Source organism: Podarcis pityusensis (genome assembly GCF_964106645.2).
Source record: "Podarcis pityusensis genome assembly, chromosome: 1".
Classification (NCBI taxonomy): Eukaryota; Metazoa; Chordata; class Lepidosauria; order Squamata; family Lacertidae; genus Podarcis; species Podarcis pityusensis.
Window position 1 is genome coordinate 73221138 of NC_138028.1, and position 22132 is coordinate 73243269.

A 22132-nucleotide genomic window follows, 5' to 3' on the forward strand; every position below is an offset into this window, starting at 1 on the left:
TAATAATTTTATCATTTATACCCACCCAGCCACTCTTAGCCACTAATTAAGACATTAACTACTGATCTGACCAAATCTGAAGATTCCCGTCCCTCCATATAAATGCATATTCCACTTAGAACTGTCATCCTTAGATTCAGAAGTGTCATAGAAGGGACACATTTTCAGCTGCAGCACTCTCAGGAGCCTTGAAAGCTACTGGACAGTATTTTAAGCATCCGATTGATTGTATACTTTGCTAACAGTAAGGTCACTTCACCACTCCTCTTTTAAAAATGCCAACTTTTGATATTGTGCTAAGTAAGACACAAATGCAGTTTCACACAAAAACTCCTCTCATGGAGCAATCCAAACCCTCAATCTACCCAGTTCTGCTTCTCCAGTTTCCATCACTGGGGAATCCCCATTACTGATAGGGAAGCTCTACTGGAAAGGAGTGCCCCATTGTACCCATCCAAATGGTGGGTGGAAGCAGTGCCGGATTTACGTATAAGCTAAACAAGCTATAGCTTGGGGCCCCACTCTCTTGGGGGCCCCAAAAAAATTAAAGGGGGGGACTGGATGTACATTTCCAAAATATAAGATAAAAAACAAATAAAACAAAACCTACATACAGCAACAGTGTTTTGTGTTGTGTGGGCTCCTATGATGTAAATAATGCTAGCTTTTTGTTACGTGCAAATGGCTTTAGATACCTATTAGGTCCATAAATTACCATATAGCATATATTATATAAAAAAAATAGCGACAATTTGTTGTTGACAAAGCACAGCTGGACATATAAAGGGCCCCATTACCTTCAGTAGCTTAGGGCCTCATCAAACCTAAATCCAGCCCTGGGTGGAAGCTACCACCATCAATAGCCAGCAGATAACCCCAAAACAGAGCACGACTGTGTGCAAAGCAAGACCTTGTGTATGGATCCTGTGCAGACCCTGCTGCCATCACACGACGAAAACTGCTCCCACCTGAGAGTTGGTGGTATCATTCCATCAAGTTCTGCCATGGCTGGCCAGGAATTAGGATTCCAGCCTTAATACTGAATGGAGTAGCATTGCATATTTTACCCCACTGCTTTGAGCAACAGTCCAGTCACTTCTGGCATTTACAAAATAAATGTATAGGTCACTGAAAAACGACCTTTTACCACTTGGATCAAGATACTTGGGGAGTTGTGGCAAGGTAAGCAATTCAATTTCCCTTGAGATGACGTGACAGATGAGTTGTCCTGCTGGGTTTGACAGATTGCTATATCTGGAAGAAGCTTTCCTCCAGGTAAGACTAGCAGGGACTGCAGCAGTTGCTTTTCCACTGCAGAATGGAGACTTGAGAGCTATCTCAAGCTAGCCAACACTTATATTGCATTCCAGGTACTTTTCTGTTTTTCTTTGAAAAACAGAACCACAGCCCAGGTTTTGTAACCATTTGTAACCCCTTTCATTCCTTCTATTTTTATCATACTTTGTTGTTCCGAACAAACTCAGTACTGATTACAGTGAACTGGAGCGTACTGTAGGTTCAAAGGCCTTACTTATCCACAGGCCACTGATTCTTTTGTATATACCAGCCTAGAGAATCCCATATATACTTCCACTCCTTTGGACTCCTGTTGACTTCAGACTTTTGAATGTCAGAGCAAAGAGCAGAATACAGCATTTCCATTTTCAAATAAATACTTCCTAAGAGAAACTTGGTGCAATGTCCTGGGCACACCCAGCCTGATGAGGACAAGTATTTGGAAGTTTATTTCTTTACTGGCAAAGCACTTGGCTACATCAGCTCCGAAGGTGCAAAAGTTGTACACACCACCCCTGCTAACCAGCTGCCTAGGTGATTTACCTCTACAGTCCTGCGCTCAGTGGCGAAGCTACCTGCTCCAGCACCAGGAGTGGCGTACATCTGGGGGTGTGGCTGGCGTATGTCCCAGGGGGTGTGGCATGCCACCCACGGGGGCGTGGCACGTGTCGGGGGGTGCACAGCAAGCGGCGAGCATCCCGGGGCAGGCGTGATGTCACCCCCCAAAGATGGCACCTGAGGCGACCGCCCCCCCACCTTCATCCGCCAGTCCCTGTGCTCTGACACAGTCAGTTGGGGCAACAGTGTAACCATGCCCCTTTCAGCTTACTTAAACCCCTTTGTCTGACACAGTACGTGCAAGCACCCTATAACTCCTGAGTGGCAGCTCCAGTTGCTCCTATCACTTTAAGCGCCCCCCCACCTTGTGTGTAGAGACAGTGGAGGGGTGGACAGGAGAGATTCCAGAGGCATAGCTATCTCTGGGACTGATGCAGCGTCTTCTGTCTCCAAGACTCCCTGCAACTCTTCTCCCGTCTCCTCCGCCCCTACCCATCTCAGGCTGCCTGGTCTTTTCTCCTTGACTGCCCTCGGCCACCAACTCGGCACCTGCCTCACGGGTGGCACAGAAGCCCACAAATTGCTGGCCCCTTCCCCTGGATCTTTCTCCTGCTCCCCTGCCTGAACATCCCCTGCTCCTCCTCAGACTCCTGCCTGTCCCTGACATGCAGTCTGTAAAAAGACTTTTATTTTTAGAGCATTATAATCCAGCTGAATTCTCTGTGCCAAATTGTAATGACAGAAGTAGGAGACCAAAGGAGGATGCGGAGAGGCTCATAAAAACCTAATTCTCTGATGGGAAAATCAAAGTGATGTTAATTAACATCAGAGTTACCCTCTGGAATAAAATAATAATTGGGACACAAAAAGGAACACTTAATGTTCGAAGAAACCAGCGAATATAAAATGAAAGACCAATTACAGCATGTGAGGGTCCAATTAGGTTTTTGTTTTGTTTTTTCAGAAGGGTAGCAATGTTAGTTGCAGGGGGAGCAAAGTCTTGTGGTATCCTAAAGATTAATTCTTTTGTCAACTAGAGTCCTCTTCGTTAGATACATGAAGTGTTATCCTGAGTTAGTAGGTAGTGAGCATCTGCTTTAGAGAAAAGTTCCCAAACGGAAGTCTGTGGACCACCAGTGGTCCATGAGATCCACTCATGTGATCCACGGTTTACCTGTAGATGAAAACTGAAGTAGATATTCATATTAATTCTTAACTGTACTTTTATTACTTTTTGATTTCTTCTCTTACTTCACTAGATGAGCCCGAGTTCTATGCAGGTATGCACTGCCAGGTGATTACATTTGCAGGTAGGCCCCCCATGTAACTTAGAAGCTTGTGCAATTAGGATTTTAAATGGCATGGGGAGCCACCACACATAGAGCAGGCTCCCACCTCAAGAGTTTCCTCTCCATGAAGATCAATGAGGCCAGGGCCAGTGAATGCAGCTCTTCCTCTTCATCACATGATTGTAATTAGGTGAGGGAAGTATGCAAATAAGTCTCTAGTTTTATAATAGGGGGAGAAAAAACTATCCATCTTCTCCACACTACACCTAATTATATAAACCTCCATCAAATAATCTACTTGGTTCAGGATGGGGGTGGGTTAGGGAGAAGTGTTACATAATAGGCCAACGCACAAAAAGCTTAATCAGTCATGTTCCAGCTCCTCAGCAACTTCCATCAAAAGCTGAAAAACTGAACTGACGTCTGAGTGACACTAAGACCATCATTCCACTCACAAATGACAGGCACCACAAGATTTTGCTACAGGGGGAAAGCACATTGGTACATCTGTCTCATCTGTCTCTTATAACTAGCTGGTAATGGTATCCCGTCACTGTCAAAACACTGACAAATAGGGTGTGGTAGTGATGAGGAACCAGAGGGCACTGGACATTTTTGAATGCAAGCTTGTCAACTGCATGTTGCTGGCTTATTTTATCACGGCTTATATCCACAAAGATATATTTGTGGGTATCTGGTCTGTGATTGCTAACTGAGAAAACTCTCCAAAGAAGGTACAAGTTGTGGGACTTAATATTCCCTGCCCTCATCTGAAAGGAGGCTAGGGCATTTCACTGGACACAGAATTTCTGCTGAGTCAATGCCTGCCCATTGTCAGAACTGTAAAGCACTTCTTATCTTATTTTTTATTTTTTTTAAAAAGGTAAATAATGACAGGCAGCTATTTTAACTTCCCCCAAAACTGGTACAGGATGTCATGCTTACACCAACACCTACATATATATCTTTACTCAACACTCCTGGGATCCCTTCTCCTACTACTGTAGAGGTTTTATATTCTTGGTCTGGGGGGGGTGGAAAGAACTATATTTTGAAAAGTGTTGAAGGAGCATGAGCTCAAAAAAGTTTATTCCGAGAGGATAGGTGATATGAGTAGAGCAGAAAGATAAAGATGTTAATCTTTAGACTATATTAAATAACGTGAATAAATTAAAGTGTGTACTTTCCATTGAGTTATATAAATAGAGATTTAGCAAAGGAGCACATTCTTGTTTCCTATTCCCCCTGCAGTATAAACTACTATGTAACAATTTTATTGGCTGGTAATATAGAGGATTGTCTATCTGATACATTTTTGCAAGGTGTAATGAGTTTAAAATAGCTAAATCAAGCAGATTTTTTAGAGTTCTGAAATAAATCAGAAAATTAAATATTGGCATTTAATAGATAATAGATAGATAATTCTCTTGGCAGCTGGGAAATTACATTACAGAAATGGAGAACAAAACATTTTTTAAAAAAATATAGATGGTTGGAAAACTGCCCGAAATAGGCAAAAACCACAACTCATTAAAATGAATGCATTGAAATCAGTTCATTTTATATTTCTGCGTATTTCATAAACATATAAGCAAATATGCATTTTATATAAAGTCATGTCCTAAGAGGGAAAGCCCAGTGCAACAGGCAAATAATATTAGGACCAAATTGGGGGGGGGGGGGGAGGACTCACCTTAATAAAAACAATCTTAAGGCAATGACAGGTGAAATTTCCCTGCACAAACATACTCACGTAAGGAAAAAGTGTGCCCATGCACACTGCTTCTTTGTTTTACCAAGTGTGTATATGTTTCAAAGCCACAGTACCCATCAGATTTCACAGACGTGCATATGTAGCAATAGAGAAAACCAAATTTCACTTATGAAAATATACACAAGTTGTATAAGCATATCATATGTAAAGTAGCGGTCAACTAAGTATAGTGAAAATTAAGTAGGGTGGTACATGGTTATAAGGGTCCTATTAGAACTGTCTCAGCCCTATAATGACAGCCACTTAATAAAAGTTAGTAAGATGCAAAATGAGACATAGTCCCCTGCAATTTTGTGAAAGTTATATAGCACAAAACTACCGATGGCTCCTAAGCATGATGACTATTTTCTACCCTCCACTGTTGGAGGCAGTATGCTTCTGAATACCAGTTTCTGGAAACTGGGGGAGGGGAGAGTGTTGTTGCACTCATGTCCTGCTTGCAGGCTTACCACCGCCATCTGGCTGGCCACTGAAAGAACAGGATGCTGGGGCTAGATAGTCGTTCAATCTGATCTGAGCAGTCTCTTAAGTTCTTATTCTATCATCTTTCAAAAACCTACAGAACGAGTCAAAGATTTATGACTCACGGAACAGCCCCAAAGCCCTGAATAGATTGCCAATCATAACCCCTTATTAGGTTCCCGCAAACTCCATTCTCTGGGTCTGAGTCACTGGACAGACCTGTGTCCTTCACTCTCTCACCTCTAAGGGACAGGCCCATTTCCCGTAGCCAAAAGATCCCGTGGTAATATAGCTTCCAACACCAGCAAACAGCAATGTGATGGGAAGAGGACAGCATGTTCCAAGCATCCTGAAAGACTCATTAAATAAGTGTCTCTGACTTAACCTACATAAAACTTCAGATTAAATTATTCTGATGGTCTGCTCCCAGGCTTATTCTATGATTCACTGAAATGCACAGATTTGTACTGCTGGTGGTTGCTGTATTAGCAGGACTTACAGGCATTTAGGAAGGCGGAAACCACCAAGGCAAATCTTGTTACTGAGTTTCCCTCAACTACTAGCTCCCGTTAGCTTCCCATTGAAAATCTAGATTGCTTCCAATATAAAGGCCCTTCACAAATGATGTGTTTCCTATAGGGGAATAACTCTAGTATAACAAAAATAGCAACAACCCTGTACACACCATGCATGTATGCTATTGTGTGTTTTCCCCCTTGGCTTTTTTCAAGAGAGGGATGTTTTTGGTTCATCTCAGCATTTTATTTCCAAAGCAGAGGAGCCAATATATAGTTGGGTTCCATGTTTGCATTTTACCTGGGAATCCCATAAAAATAAAACTGACTCAACAGAGGAGTTTAAAAATACCAGATCAATGGCTATGCTTGCTGAGGCTGATGGGAGTTGAAACCCAACTGTGTCTAGAAGGCCAAAGGTTCTCCACCTCTAGGCTAAATGATTTCTACTTTTTTTAAGTTATATACTAAGTAAATAAGCGTACAATTAAATGAGGGCACCTATGGTATCTGGGGTGGAGAGAGGATAATTAACTGCAAAACTAGCCTGGAAATGAGGATGAAGCCAAGCCTTTCTGCCAGGACTTCTTTGTTCATTTCTCCCCTTGGAGTTAGCCAGCATAAATGTTGCTCATTTCACATTTGTCATATTTGTCTAAATTGTGCTGTGATCAGATCAGCCTGACACCTCTTATATATGTACTGATTTGTGCTCAGCTAGTTGCATTCCATTAATTTACTTGGCATTTAGATAGTCCACCTATTAACTCTTGCTTTTTGATCAGTTTGCATTTGCCTGTGCTCATTGTAGCTTTTAACAGCTCTACTGTTGTCTCAATCAGTTTACATCCTAGTTAACACTGTATAATTGTAGAAGGACTTCTGAACCCTGGATCTTGAATGGCTGTCCCTGCCCCTGTTTAAAAACTCACATTAGCAAGGAAATAATACACAGTGATTAGAGACAAATTTCTACGGCCAACTCACATAAATGCTAGAATGAATAAATAATCGATGGTTGTTAGGAAGAATCCCTGCTAGGTGCCCTTTAACAACCTATGGATGTGATTAGGAGTGCAATGAGAAAAGAGCGCGCTCTGTTAACATGCCTCCATGCTGGTCTTCCAGGAAGCTCTTACAATGCAGACCCAGTTGAAGCAGAATTTATCATGTATAATAGATAAAAGTAATAGAATGGCATGCTGCGCTTTCTTGCTGTACACTAATGCTCTGTGCTATGCTAAAAGATCCCCCCAACTATTAGAGCAGTATGAAAAAGAAACAGAGAATTTATGATTATCTCCTAGTGACAGTCTTCCAAGTCCCCAGGGTTCGCACATCAGACGCATGATCACGTCCCTTGCTTTACAAGGCTGCCACGAACATCTAAATAACACTGTCAGGATCGCAGAGAGGTCTGTCCATCAGGCAGTTCCAGCCTTGCATCCCAATTGGTGCTCACTCTGCCATGGAAATATGCCTTTCATAATCTGTTAGGAGTGTTTCTTGGGCTGATGCTTTTTACCATAACATAGCTAGACCTCTAGAACTTAATTGAGAAGAAATTGACCTTGTGGGTTCAATGGGCCAAAGATTCCTTTACCTTCCTTTAAAGAAAGAAAACAAAGATTTGCTGCATTGGAGTGGCATTTTCTCTTCTTATAATTGTTTTTAACAACAACAATGTAACAACTGATACTAATAATAATATTTCATATGCAATTGCTTGCACCCCTGTGCAAATAGAAGAGACTTCTGCTCATGGGGGTATCATAAAGCCACTCTGGAAAGTCCCCTCATCCCTTAAAAGCATTTTCCCAGTGGGATGAGGGATGGAAGAAAGGTAGGAAAGTTGGCCACACATTAACATGGAAACCAAATCTTATGAGGAATTGTTGAGAGAGTTGGGTATGTTTAGCCTTGTAAAAAGGAGACTGAGAGGAGATATGATAGTCATCTTCAAATTTCTAAAGGGCTGTCACACAGAAGATGGAGCAAGCCTGTTTTCTCCTGCTCCAGAGGGTAGGGCCCAAACCAATGGCTTTATTAAAAGAATGAAGATTCTTGTAAGGAAGAACATTCTGATAGTAAGAGCTGTTCGACAGTGGAACAGACTCCTTCAAGAAGTGATGGACTCTCTTTCCTTGGAGGTTTTTACGTAAGATGCCCATCTGTCATAGATGCTTTAGTTGAGATTCCTGCATCGCAGCGGGTTGGACTAGAAGACTCCACTATTCTATGATTTTATGTCTTCCAGGTCCTAAGCCTACTATTCTAGCCGCCAGGTCAAGCTGGCTGTGTACTAGATTCTAGTAAGTGGAAGATGTTCACCCATTGCATGATTTAAAATTTTGCATAGTACAAAGAAATAATGCACTACATTCCTAAACCTATGATATATAATCTGTATTGTGGTGCAGTAGGAGTTTAGCAGGAGCTGATATTTGTAATGCCTATGGCAATGATTGGCTGAACTGCCCTGACATCAGAGAGCCAAGGCAGGCAGAAGGGCTTTGGTCTTCCATTTGTTGAACTGCTCAGTTCTTAGGGAGAGGCAGTGCATGAAAAAGGGACTAGGAGGCAAAAGGATTATTGGCTTAGGAATTAGGAGTGGCGGGTTTATAAAAACAGCAAGGCAAGGGAAACTGATTGGAGCAGCTTAGCAAATGAGGATTCAACAATGGGAAGTGATGCAGAGGAATGAGAGCAATTGAGGGAAAAGCAAGGTCAGGAAAACTGAAAGAGGGCAGAGGAAAGCTACACAAGGCCAGGAGCTGCAGAGATGAGAAAGTCCTTTTTTTGTTTGTTTGTTTAAGATAACAAGTCACATTTTTGGCTGTAGGCCAAAAAAAAAATTGTAAATGCATAGAATTTTCCTCCTTATACTAAAATGCAGATTAGTTTGTAAAGTTAGATTTCTTATTATCTGCTTGACAGTGAATGTTCCCATGTCAAAATAAAAGATATTTGCCTGATTTTTGATGTCAGGTGCTGGGCAGCTGGACATGGTTTGGAGGAAATGGCCTGGCAGACCAAATTAGGACCCCTGCCAGGCCTAATTAGCCCCAGGGGCCGGAGGTTCCACATGACCGTGGCATAGAATAGATGAGGAGCAGCCAGCTTGTTCAATATTGAGGGTTGCACAAAAATATGCCATGAAAGAAATAATAATGCTAATTTTTGTATTTGAGATCCATGCAGTTAACGTAATTTATCTTGTCTGTAATTTTCCAAACTTTCAAAGTATTAATAGAAAAAACAACCAAATGGAAGTCTTGAAACTGCTTACGCTTTTTTTAAAAAACGACTTTGCCTCTAAATCCCCTCCCACTTCAAATTTCTCCCGCCCCTAGCATTTTCAGTTTGCCAAGCATCTTCTTGAAGGTTACATCTGCAATCGATAAGTTTATGGGGAGTTAAGAGGCAGCAGCAGAATCTGCAGCCTCTTTTTAAAGAAATCCTTGACTGAAGGTCAATGAGAATTTTGATGCAAACTTCACTCAAGTCAGCATTTCACCAACAATTCACATTTTTCCCATTTCAGGTTATGTACATTATGTACAATGCTCATGTCCTCTGCCACAATTTCCACGTTGATCACAGTATACCGTAAATGATAAGTTTGGCACACATGATACATTCTTGGTTCTGCTCTAACTGGAAATGAATTGTTCAAAGCATTTGATAATGGAAGCTACTTACCAACTATTGCTAGATTGTGCTCCGAGCCACATGCAATCTGCAAAAGAAATGGGAACATAATGGTAAAGAGATGAGCTAGGCAACAAAGTTTATTGCTATCAGTGTAATTTGCACTGTCCGATTCTAAATCCAAATAAAATGGTGATGAAAAGAAAATCTGTGTCATTATATTTTGAGAATAACAGACTGCTTCCGTCATCTGATATGCATCATTTATAGTCTTCAGAGTCCTAACAAGGAGGTTTCAGCTTGCCTCATTGTAATCAGGGGCATCACTTCAGGTTTTAACAGAGACAAACAGTTTCCAAAGGGGTGGCAATTCAGCAAGATTCAAAGTCCCACTTGTGGATGTATTCCAAGTGAAACTGGAAGGAAGTGGTGTATTTTAAAAATTTGTTTTAATTATTTTTGTTATTATACTTCATAATAATTGTAGTGATCTTCTCAACACAAGGCAAACGCTTTAAAAAAAACCACCCAAAAATAAATTTGTGCTTTTGGCATGCCTTTCTTGTACAAAGGCCCATTTAATTTTTGAGCTGGCCAGAGGTACAGATGTTCCTGAGGAATAATTGCATGTGATCTGCAACACAGGGATGGGGTGAGAAGGCAACCTGCCAGATTGTATATCTTGTTTCTTAGAAGCAATATGGCACTACTCTTTCCCCCCAAAGACCATTATAGCTGCCATTCATTTTATTAGTAATAAAAATTCTGCTCCTTCAAAGGTCAGAGAGCTCACCAGGGGAAAACAAAAGTGTAATCCACTAATTATATAGTAAGATATAACTGAGTCTGACCTGATTTGAAATGAGACCATTCCACTTTATTTTTCCCCTCTCACTTTGATCACTCCAGATAAGGACAATAAAATAACAACATACCCATACAACATCAGAGCAGGTAAAGGAAACCTCCCGTTTCCCTCTCATGAAAAGGTCCCACCTCTACAAGATCCAAGCCATGAAACAAAATTCCAACTCCTGCAAATAATGAGCTTATCATTACTAATTAAGAAAAAGAGCAGGTTGCATACATTCCCTTCATATTCAAGCCCAGAAAAAACACCAAATGTATTCTGTACAAAGGAGGGCTGCTAGGGACATGTATTAGGACTTGCTAGAGGGACAACCTCTCACCCAAGCTGATCAAGTAAATTGCTTATTGAATAAAGTGGTACCTCGGAAGTCAAACAGAATCTGTTCTAGAAGTCCATTCGACTTACAAAGCATTCGGAAACCAAGGTGCTGCTTCCGATTGGCTGCAAGAAGTTCCTGCAGCCAACTGGAAGCTGCGGAAGCCGTGTCGGATGTTCCGGTCCCAAAGAACATTCGCAAACTGGAACACTCACTTCTGGGTTTGCAGGATTTGGGAGCCAAAACGTTCAACTTGCAAGGTGCTTGGGATCCAAGGTACAACTGTACTTTGGTCCAGGGCTCTACAGAAATCCAAATTACAACTGATTTTGATCTTATCTTCTAAGCAAATTGTTGCTTTAACTCTTAAACAACACCCCAAGGGGGATGATCTGTATCAGGACTACGGCAGGAGACAAAATTTTAAAGCCAGTGATACGATCTAGATCAGAAGGGAGGCACTCCTACAATTTCCTTTTTAAAGCCGTTCACCATTGGTCAATTCCTTCCATGGCAGGATTCAAGTGTTATGTATCTCTCTGTGGGGCAGATGCACAGGTTTGCATCTACACAGAAATAGGGAAAGCACTGCACAGAGTCAGAGAAACAGCAGAAGCCAGTCTCCTAAAGTCAAGCACTGGGGTGCAATGCTCATAAGGCTGCTTAGCTCAGAAGAATTCCAGCAACCTTCTGCTAGCTACTGAGATGGAAAACCTGAACTAATCAGAAACAAGTGGAATTAAATTGCAATCTGTGATAGTAAAAAGTGGCTCTTTAACTAGTTTGAGTGCCACAATCAAGAGTATTGATAAGCAATAATTACCCCCAAGCAATCAAGCAATAAGTGCCGCAATCAAGACTATTGATAAATATAAACATCGAACAAGGGGATGAGATCTCCTACTTATATAGTCCAAGGCTGACATCTCAAATGGAACAGATGCATCTCTAGTTCAAAAGCACAGAAGTGCACGCGCACACACACACACACACACACACTTAATGGCAGCATCTGGAGAGGGCCCAAATGGGAATTGAGGTTCCAGTGGTTCCGGTACTACCTCATGACCGAGTCCAGAAATTACACTTGGGAGAGTACTTTTCAGTCCCATGGCAGTTTGTGTTATGGGGTGCCATGTTGCAGGGCACTATTTTATCTCCAGTGCTATTTACTGTATTTTTCACTCCATAAGATGCACCTGACCATAAGACGCACCTAGTTTTTAGAGGGGGAATGCAAGAAAAAAAAGTATTCTTTAAAGGGAGCGCTGAGCAGAGCCTGTATGCATCCCAGGCTCTGCTCAGCACTCCCTTTCACGAGCCGCGTGGAGCGTGTGTGCACTGCTTGCAGGCTTTTCCCCGAGGAGGGAGAAGGGCAGCCCGTCAGTGATTCCCTCCTAGGGGAAAAGCCCCCAAGAGCCGCACACACACTCTGTGCGGCTCTTTAAAGGGAGCTTTTGGGGGCTTTTCCGGGAGGTGGGGGAGGGGACTGATGGGCTGCCTCTGTCCCTTCCCTCACCTCCCGGAAAAGCCAGCAAGAGCTGCACGCTCTTTAAAGGGAGCGCGGCTCTTGGGGGCTTTTCTGAGAGGTGAGGGAAGGGACTGAGGGGCTAAGCCAGAAGCTAGAGCAGCAAGAGAGAGTGCTGCGCAGTGATCCATCTTGCTGTTCTGGCTTCTGGGATAGCAGTGCGAAGCCTTATCAGGGTAGCAGGATGAAGGCTCCCCCTGTCCTGAAGAGGCTTCGCACGGCTAAGCTAGAACAGCGAGAGGGAGCGCTGTGCAGCGCTCCCTCTCACTGTTCTGGGTTCTTGGGATAGCCGCACAAAGCCTCCTCAGGGCAGCGGGATAAAGGCTGCGCTCAAGAGGCTTTGCGTGGGTATCCCTGAAGCCAGAAGAGCAAGAGGGATCGCTGCGCAGCGATCCCTCTTGCTCTTCTGGCTTCAGGGATAGCTGCGCAGCCTGCATTCGCTCCATAAGACGCACACACATTTCCCCTTACTTTTTAGGAGGGGAAAAGTGCGTCTTATAGAGCAAAAATTATGGTAATATCTATATGAAGCTGCTGGGCGTGCTTGTTAGGAGTTTTGGGGCAAGTTGCCATTCAAACACTGATGTTACTCAGATCTGTTTTTTCACAACATTTGAATTGTGTGGCTTGAATCCTGGTAAAACAGAGGCTCTGTGGGTGGGTAATTCAAGAGATCATCTGCACTAGATGAGGCTGTACTCTCCCTGAAGGAGCAGATATATTGTCTGGGGGTGCTTCTGAAAACAGTTCTGTCACCAGAAGCCCAGGTAGCTTCAGTAACTAGAAGTACCTTTTAACACTTGGGCCTGGTACAATATTTCTGTGTTCATCCTCTGAGCCAAAGGGAAAACCCATGTTGGCTTTTGATGCAAAAGGCTAGAAAAAGTTGGGCACTGGGCAGCTGATGCTCTGACTTAGGGCAGAAGGAGTAAAAATAGTCTCCTCTGTTTCTGTCCCTTCTTCTCCCTTTCTGTCCAAAAGCATACTGGTCTGTTTTTATTGCTGCCATCATCTTCCACACAGTCAAAGTAATCTTTCTGAAGCGCATACTTATTCATCAGCTTGCTTAATCAGAAGCAATTGTATTTTCATTAAAACGAGGAACTACAGCACAAAGAATCACACTCCCCAAAGAAGGCACAGCAATTCAGGTGCCTTAACAGTACAAGCCTATACATGTGTACTCAGATGCAAGCCTTCAAGGGAATCACTTGCACATATTGGCCTGCAGGATTGATTTCAAGCAAAGGCTTGACTAACAGTGCAAGAAACCGTATCTTAGCCATGGCATTCGGAAAAGCTTCAGAAGACACCTAACCATTTTGAAATCTGCGCTGTCCACTTGCGATGGTCCACCTTAAAAAGGATTCTTTACATTTCCACAGAAACAGAGGTGCTTTCCCTTTTTGCCCTGTCACCCCCTTTTCAACCCCTTTGTACATGCCCCATGGACCAGTTATCTTTAGAAGCACCTTCAGAGCGTATGTGTGTCATTAGGGAAGTGTTAGAGTAATAAATAAGAATTCAATTTTTTAAATGGAACTCCTGAGTTATTTATGTCTCTTCAGGGACTTAGGTACCAGAAGGGTTATTACTAGCATCATAAATTTTAGATGTTTCCCTGCAGACTGTATGCTGCAGGATCTTTTGAATAAGGAGTAGCACTTGAAGATCTCAACTTGGGCGTGGAGATGCAAGTTGCTAGTTCTCATAGTTATATAACTATGAAAACCCCCTTTCATAATATGTGTACTAAAAGATCAGAAAGCAAAGGGGAAGAATTGCTAGTGGTCAAGCATGAATATTTTTTCTTTACGTGGATTAATGGGAGCAAAGGACAAAGGGAAAGGATTTGCAGTGCAGGAAATTATGTTTTTCCCCTCTGTCTTGGGCTCTACCTCACTATCACACAGTTGGGCACAGAGTTGCTCTCTGCTACCATCCAACTCCCACCTGGCAAAGGGGGAAGGGTGCATCTCAGGTTCAATCTCCAGCTGAGAAGAGGACTCCTGTCTAAAACCCCAGAGAATCACTGCTGGTCAGTATATACAATATCATATATGTGGCACTTTGTGCATCTAATGAAGTGGGCTTTAGTCCGCAAAAACTTCTACCATTTTTAAGGCACCACATAATTCTTCATAGATTTTGCTGCAACAAATTAATACCAATACCCCTCTGTAAAAGTGTAGACAACAGTGAGCTAGAAGAATGTAGTGTTCAGCTCAGTCTAAGGCAGCTTCCTATGAGGTATCTTGCCATATGAACGATCTCCATTTTAGCCCTTATCTTCTACCCCAGGCCACGTCTTCATTACTAAGCTTCATGTCCTCCACAACTTTTGTCTGTATGTAAGTTATCTGTGAGAGAGATTTGGATCATGTCCACGGTTGGTAATCACACCAATTAAATTCTACCAGTGCTTTAAAATGATGCTTATTCAGGAGTAGTAGTTGCACAAGTACATGGATCGGGATGTGCAATCAAATGTGGACCCCGTGGAAAGCAATGCTGTCAGGGAAGAGTTAGAAGTTTCCAGTTTCTCAGAGGGAGAAAGCATTCGCCAAGGGGGGAAGGAGAGCTGTGAATCTAACAGAAGAGAGCAAGAGGAACAACAGGGAGGGACCGGCTGTTCACAGGAAAGGCAAGGGTTAAGTTCTAGCTCAGATTCGGAGGAGGGGAGATACAGGCCAGCTCTAGCCAGGAGGTTAGAAAAAAGAGCAGAAAACGAAGGGAAAGGCGCCTTCGCCATTTTGAGGGTGGCTGGTCACGGAGAAGCAGAGCTCAGAAGGTATCTGAAATAAGTGACTCTGAGGAATAATAGTTAAGAACTGTTTATAAGATTATTTTGTTAATACACAATAAAAAGTTATAAAAGAACAAGAAGCGTTTGTGTGGTGATCTGAAGAGGACAACGACCAGTCCTGACAAATGCAATGTAGTTAAACAGCATCAAAGCTTGGCTGCTTGTTTCAATTTATGCTTCGAGTGCACATTTATGTCTGAGGCTCAAGATCCAGCAAGTTATGAGCAAAAGCCCAAAGCGGCCACTCATTCAAATGGATGGTCACCTGGAAGTAAGATCAAAGCATTCAATGGTGTTTACTTCCCAAGCAAATGTGTGAAAGGCTGCAGCCAAAGTACACCATTTTGTTATCTAAGGCACTAATTTCTGCACATTAGTGCCACATTTAATTAGGGTTAACAGGAGTTCAGAAAGGATCCACAATTTATAAATCCCCTGGAATATTTGGTGGTGCAGAACTCTTTGAGTCGATTCTGACAAACTAGTTGTGTTGGTGCAAGGATTTTCTGATCGTGCAAATGGACTTACCCTCCTTCTCTTCTCCCTGCACACCCTCTGTGCCCTTCCCAAATCTGCTCTGGGTGATTGGGGCCCCCCAATAACAAATTTAAGGGATATGCAGGGGTGCAAGGAAAGAGGCAAGGGAGGAGACGTTCTGTTGCACACCCAAAATTCATTGACACTAATAGAACTACTTCATTGGACACCACCATTTATTTTTTAATTTACATTTTCTTTTCCTTCAAAGAATACTTAGGGGCATCTCAGTAACTCTAAATCACATAATAAACATAAATTCATATTTCAAAGACGAAATATTTCCCCCTTTATTGTGGCTCTTTCACCACAACCTCACCAAAGCACTTTACAAACAGCAGCTAATGATGTTTGCTTTGTTATAATCTGTCAGGGCAAGAGGAAGAAATCTGACATTCCTCTTGTTCCTCATTAAAATACACTACCACCCTGCAGTCCTGCCCGGACATTATCTAGTAGTACCATATATGTTTTGTGGATCTAATAGAAATAAGTGCATTGTGTTTGTCTCCCTCAGTAAAAGTCAGCACCAAATTCAGGAGCCAAAGGAACAGAAGTCATTGGAATGGAGAATATCACCATATCAGTATCAAGAGAACACATGTACAATTTGTAAGTTACCAGAGTGGTAATCCCACCTCTCTGGGGCTGGATCCTGCAGGCTTCATTAACAACAAGCAAACAGATGGTGAAACCATATGGGATCATGTACCACCCCATATGCCAGGGTCCCCACCAGCACTGGCACTGGTAATATGTGAGATCCTAGCAATCCCATCATTTGTTTATCTAACAAGATTTGTATACCACTTCTTTTAAAAAAAACAACCCACTAACCTTACATTGTTTACATAAAGTAATATAGGGTTTCATCCACCCCTGCCATTCCAGTCATATAACAGAACTTCTCTTTCTTCCCCTGAGGCCCGCACACCCTCAAGATCTGCTCCAGAGGGTTCTAGGACCCTCTCTGACATATTTTGGAGACAAGCAAAGAGAGGGTGATGAAGTCCCATTGTATGAGCAGAATGCCACTCACCGCGCATTAGATACAACCCACAAAGTATTGTTTTACAACATGATTCAACTAGCTAAATGCTACTGGAGTGGAATCTGGGCACACAGCAGTGATAACTATGCCATCCCAGGTAATGTATGGACTAAGGTATATTTATTTATTCGTAGGCGTATTTGCACCACCCTTCAAAGAAATCCCTAGCATGACACACAACAAAATCAAAATGCATTAAGACGAGCCAACCAAATAAAAACAGCATACTAAAAATAATATTCTCAAAGCAGGCGTGATTCTGGGGAGAGCATTTGGTAATCACTGTGTTGGTATTTAAACACCTAAGAAGGTGTTTTCCTCTGTTACCACCCACCACACCTTGGTAGAGCTTTTACTGAAGATTTTACTGCCTGGAGAAACAGATGGGTAAACCTTTTGCAAACTGACTTTTAGAGGGAGGAATGGCACAGTTTCACAAAATGAATAGCATGCCCTAAAGATATATGTAATGCCCCAGGGCATTTATATGCAATGAAGATATTCCTTAATAATTTTGTTATACTAAATCACAATGTGCAAGAGAAAGCAGTCCTGTCCATTCTATTCTTCTCTAGTGCATAGCTTAAAAAATAAATAAATCGCAGTCTGATGAGTAGATCAGAATGTATTACAAACGTGAAGATGAATGACCACTCTTATTTTAATACATGGCTATAGTACCAATAAGAGAAAAGAGAAATTAAAAGATTATCTAATGATATATTATCTAAAGGCTGGAACCTTTTATCAAAGTTTCCGATTTACATTTAGTCACAGGTATCTTAAAACCCCACTGCCAGTTCTTTTTTTGGCAACATAACCAGACAGGCCAGAAAAAGATTATATTCTCTCTGGGTTTAGAAGTCAAAAGGGAATGGTAAGTAGTAACAGAGACTTGCAAATCAGTAAAAATCAACGCTTATGTAACACTGCATAATCATTCTTTTCTCCTGCTGCTCCCTCATGCATTTGATTAATGTATTGTACCATTGATTTGCACTGTTTGACATATCCCAGCTACATTTTGTATGCATAATTCCACAGATAAAGAAAAAGAAGTGAGAGTTTAATTAGAAAAACTGTCAGTTTTAAAGAATCAAAGATTTAAAACTTTCTGGTTCACATCAGTCTTGATAAGCAGAAGGCAACTCACCAAAAACCCAAGTCACCTGCAAGCTAGCAACAGATCAAATTCACATTGCCAAGAACATATTTTTAATGATGTTAGTATATGTTTCAAGATTCATAAACTAATAGGGTATTTCAGGACAGTGGGATACTGAAAAGGTTTGCAAGTGGTTACAAAAGCTAATATAATTTATTCAGTTTACCAGGAAATTGGAAAATATCTATAAGATAAACAAAATATACTATTTAAATAATCACATGGTATCCAGAAAAGCAGTTCCGTTAGTACAAGGACCTCGGCTGTGCAATAGAATTACCCCTTGCTCTCCTCTCCCCACACATCCCTAAAACTGTTCTGGGTTTCCCCCAACTCTCAGGAGCAGCTTTTTGTGGGGGGTGTGGAAGGGAGAGGAGAGAGAAGGGAAGATCCATGGATCAAATGAAATTCCTTGCACTCACAGAACTACTTTACTGGATAGAACCTATGGAATCAGATTATACATCAATATTTAGCAAATTATATATCTACTTATCCCAATGATGTGTATATCATACTCCTTTTACGCACATGCCACATTTCCTCTTCGCCATATACTATGCTGTTCCATTAAGCCATTTCAGAACTACACCTTAATAACGAGGCATAGATGTGTGAACTCTCCTGGAGACCATTTATGGACTCCCATACTGCAGAAACTGCACAAAAATGCATTTCTGGTTTCAAGACCTAGTTTCAAGAACTGTGGCTTTGTATAAGAAAAAGCATCAGTAATGACTGGCAAGCACAGGGGAGTTCTCATACTTCTCCAGGAAAAGTAGAAAGAAAAATTATAGAGTGGACTGTGCTTGTTATCTAGCACATTCTGTGGTAAGTGTAGAGGCTACTGTGCTCTCCTGTCATTCCCAATACTTTCTAGAAGATACTGGCATTTTTCAAACTGGTTCAATGGTCAGAGGATCCCACTAGAACTGCAGTGTTCAAGGTTCAAATCGCCACCTAGCCATAAAGTTTATATGGTGACTTTTGTGGGATGTGAAACACAGGAGCAGTCAATTACAACATTCCTAGAGTGTACATGTTCAGACAGGGGGAGGGATGTTTGTCCAGCCAGCAGGTAAACTTCCTGTCTCCCTCTGAGCTGGGACAGACTTCCTCCGCATGTGACTAGAGGTGGGTGTGGCCTCACCTGTGCAGGTAATGATAAAAGCACAGGGCAGGGGCAGCCATCTCTCTCTTACCTCTCTTGCCTCTCTTCCATCGAACAAGCAACATCTACTAAGCTAAAGATGCCCTCTTGGCTCCCAGCCAGGAGAGGAGAAAGGGACTATCTTCTTATAAGATAGAATCTAAATGTATATTACTTCACTAAGACTAAGTCTGCCTTCTGGGATCTGATGTGAACAGAATGTGAGTAAACTCTTTTTATACTTTTGTAAAGGACTGTGTCGTGTCTTCTATTTTAAGAGGGAATAAGGGGAAATTACCAGAGTGATTATTATAGAGGCTTAAGCAAGCCTGAGCAAACGCTGCCGTTGCAAACTTAAAGGGGAATATTTTACTCTGCTGATATTGGAAACTTGTTAACACAAGTTGGATAAGGATATAATCTCACAATATATCCTCTCCTACATCCCTGAACATTCCCACAACTTTGAGCATAGTCCCCAATCCAACCTATTTCATTGCCCTGTGCTGGAAGGAAGGAAGGAAGGAATAATAAAACTGAATGAAGAAAATTTTAAAAATGAACTACTAAGAGCGTCTTCTGCGTTTGTTTTAGTAATAAGGCCATCAAGGGAAGCCTGGAACATGTAATTCAATATTACATACGTTGGAGAGAGTCCACTGCTATTTCATTTTGCAAACAGGATGGCAGCAGCAAATCAATTCAATTCAAAGTACCACAAACTGGATCGTGCCAGAGGTGATGTATTTGGAACCAGAGACAGGATACTAGCAAAGATTGTTAAAGAACCTATCGACAAACTGTATGTGCTGTTCCCACAAACAATTAAATTGCTCAAGCTGCTTTTTCAGCACAAAGAACCTATGAACATGCAGGCTGCAACCAGCTGTGATGAAGCTATCTCAAGTGCTGGCAAAGATGCTTCATTAATTTTCCAGGGATGTGAGAATAATGACAATCTTCCAGAAACATTACAACCACCGATGGCTGTTGTTGCTGCTTCCAGAATCCCAAAGCACATTTGTTTGCTGGGTTTTCTGGCATCCCAGATGAGTAAGAAACAGACCCTTAAGGAATCAACCTGATGCTGTCAAGTACCACACTGTGGCGAAAGGATTGTAATCAGGAGTTTGTTCATAGTTTTCATGAAGTGAAACTGTAACCTGTATTCAGAGTTGCTGTTCTGTTTGATACTCAGGGCAGAGAACAAATTCAGCTTCTCAGAAATAGATACTCTGCTGAAGAAATCCCCCAGTGAACAACCACAACACAAGATTGTGGCCACACTGTGCACTGAAACCATGCAGTCCTAAGATATATTGATGTACTCCATACATTTTTTTGTCCTGGACTCAGATGAAAAGTCCTCAGATGCAAAGACAGATTCACCCACCAAACCTTTCCATGTGGATCTCCTGTCTCCATCTCCTCACTTGAACCTGAGGAGGCACCTAAGCTGCTAGACTCTTATGACTGGACCATAAACTCTTCAGAGAAAATACCCAAGGAAGCCCTCAAAGTAGTGCACACAATTTGAAACCAGGTTGCTTGGAAGAAGCCAAGGGCTGCAGAAAAAAGTACTGGTCTGTTAACTTGCCAGATTCAACACTCAAGGGATGGGACTTTAATCTTCACTACCTAAAGGTAAAGGTAAAGGTACCCCTGCCCGTACGGGTCTTGACAGACTCTAGGGTTGTGCGCTCATCTCACTCTAGAGGCCGGTAGCCAGCGCTGTCTGCAGACACTTCCGGGTCACGTGGCTAGCGTGATGAAGCTGGTCTTGGCGAACCGGCACTAGAGCAGCACACAGAAACGCCGTTTACCTTCCTGCTATAAAGCGGTACCTATTTATCTACTTGCACTTAAGGGTGCTTTCGAACTGCTAGGTGGGCAGGAGCTGGGACCGAACGACGGGAGCTCACCCTGCCGCGGGGATTCGAACCACCGACCATGCGATCGGCAAGTCCTAGGCACTGAGGTTCCAGGACAATGTTGAGACGACAAGACTGCCAGTCACGATCCTGAACCTGAATCAGCACCTTGGTCCATACTATTTCAGAGCCATGCTTTAAGAAAGTATTCATCTGATAGATATAGTCAAGGAAAACACATCTAAAATCCAAAGCTCAGAGGGAAACCAGCACACAGGAAATAGAAAGCCTCTGTTCACAGAAGAAATGCAAAGTCAAATGTATTCAAGAACTCTGTGCAAAACTCCCAGCCTCCAGTACAATCCAGAAGGCTGAATTAGCAACATATACAAGTTGGATGGCAAAAATATAGATACCACAAACAGGACCATGTATCAAGGTAAACTACTTCAAAATGTTTTTATTATTAATTATTATTATTATTATTATTATTATTATTGCAAATTTCTGTGCATAATTTTTTTATAGTCCTGTTGATTATTAATTAATTTGCATTGTATTATTACACTGTAGCTTCATATCTCAAAAAAACTTGTGTTTGGTTGCTGTCTTTGACTCTGCCATGTAAACAGCTCCTGGTATGCAGTGCTCTGCTCTGACTTTTTACTTTTCAATTCTTCTTCAACATCTGGATTTAATTCTTTCATGCAGGTCTCGGTCTGTAGCTACCAATGACCCATCATTACACTTAGTCCTTATCATTTAATCAGATATAGTGTTCCAGGCCTTCACCTTTATATAAGGACATTCATCTCAAAGCCAAGTCTTCAGCCTTGCCTTCAATCCTACTTATGATATTCCATAGTCTCTTGGGAGGCGGAGGTTAAAATAAAAATTCTAGCTGCTGTGGCTCTCCTGTAAGGGCAAACTTTAATCCTTGGGGATAAGTACAACAGGAATCAGGGGCGGGGGGTTAGGAGAAAAGAGCATGGATCCCCAGGAAAACCTATTATCCCTGAGAGGCAGTTTATTAACTCTTTTACTCACATGTCCCCAACAACAGTAAAATATTGGGGAAGTGTGATATTAACCCAAATGAAGCATTGTATTTTGGAAAGCACATGTATCCACATGCAAAGGAACTTGCAGTGAACATTTGATAAATTATAAATAGATTGTCCTGAACAGACTTAGGAGCCTGAGGGCTATTGTTTTTCCCTTTTCATAAGCACCAAGCCATGATGATGGGATGTGACATCCTTGCAATGTTCGCTTCTCACTGCATGATCCTA

The 22132-nt window shown here is 42.0% G+C and overlaps 1 protein-coding gene across 5 annotated transcripts in view; it reads right to left on the reverse strand.

Moving 5' to 3' along the window:
* The window catches only part of SERGEF (secretion regulating guanine nucleotide exchange factor), a 107052-nt gene that overhangs the window by 36272 nt on the left and 48648 nt on the right, over positions 1–22132 (reverse strand). For all 5 annotated transcript variants that reach the window (XM_080999396.1, XM_080999398.1, XM_080999397.1 and 2 more), the window contains exon 10: positions 9597–9633. In XM_080999396.1, coding sequence (XP_080855522.1) covers positions 9597–9633 — 37 coding nt within the window. The remainder of the gene's footprint in view (positions 1–9596; positions 9634–22132) is intronic.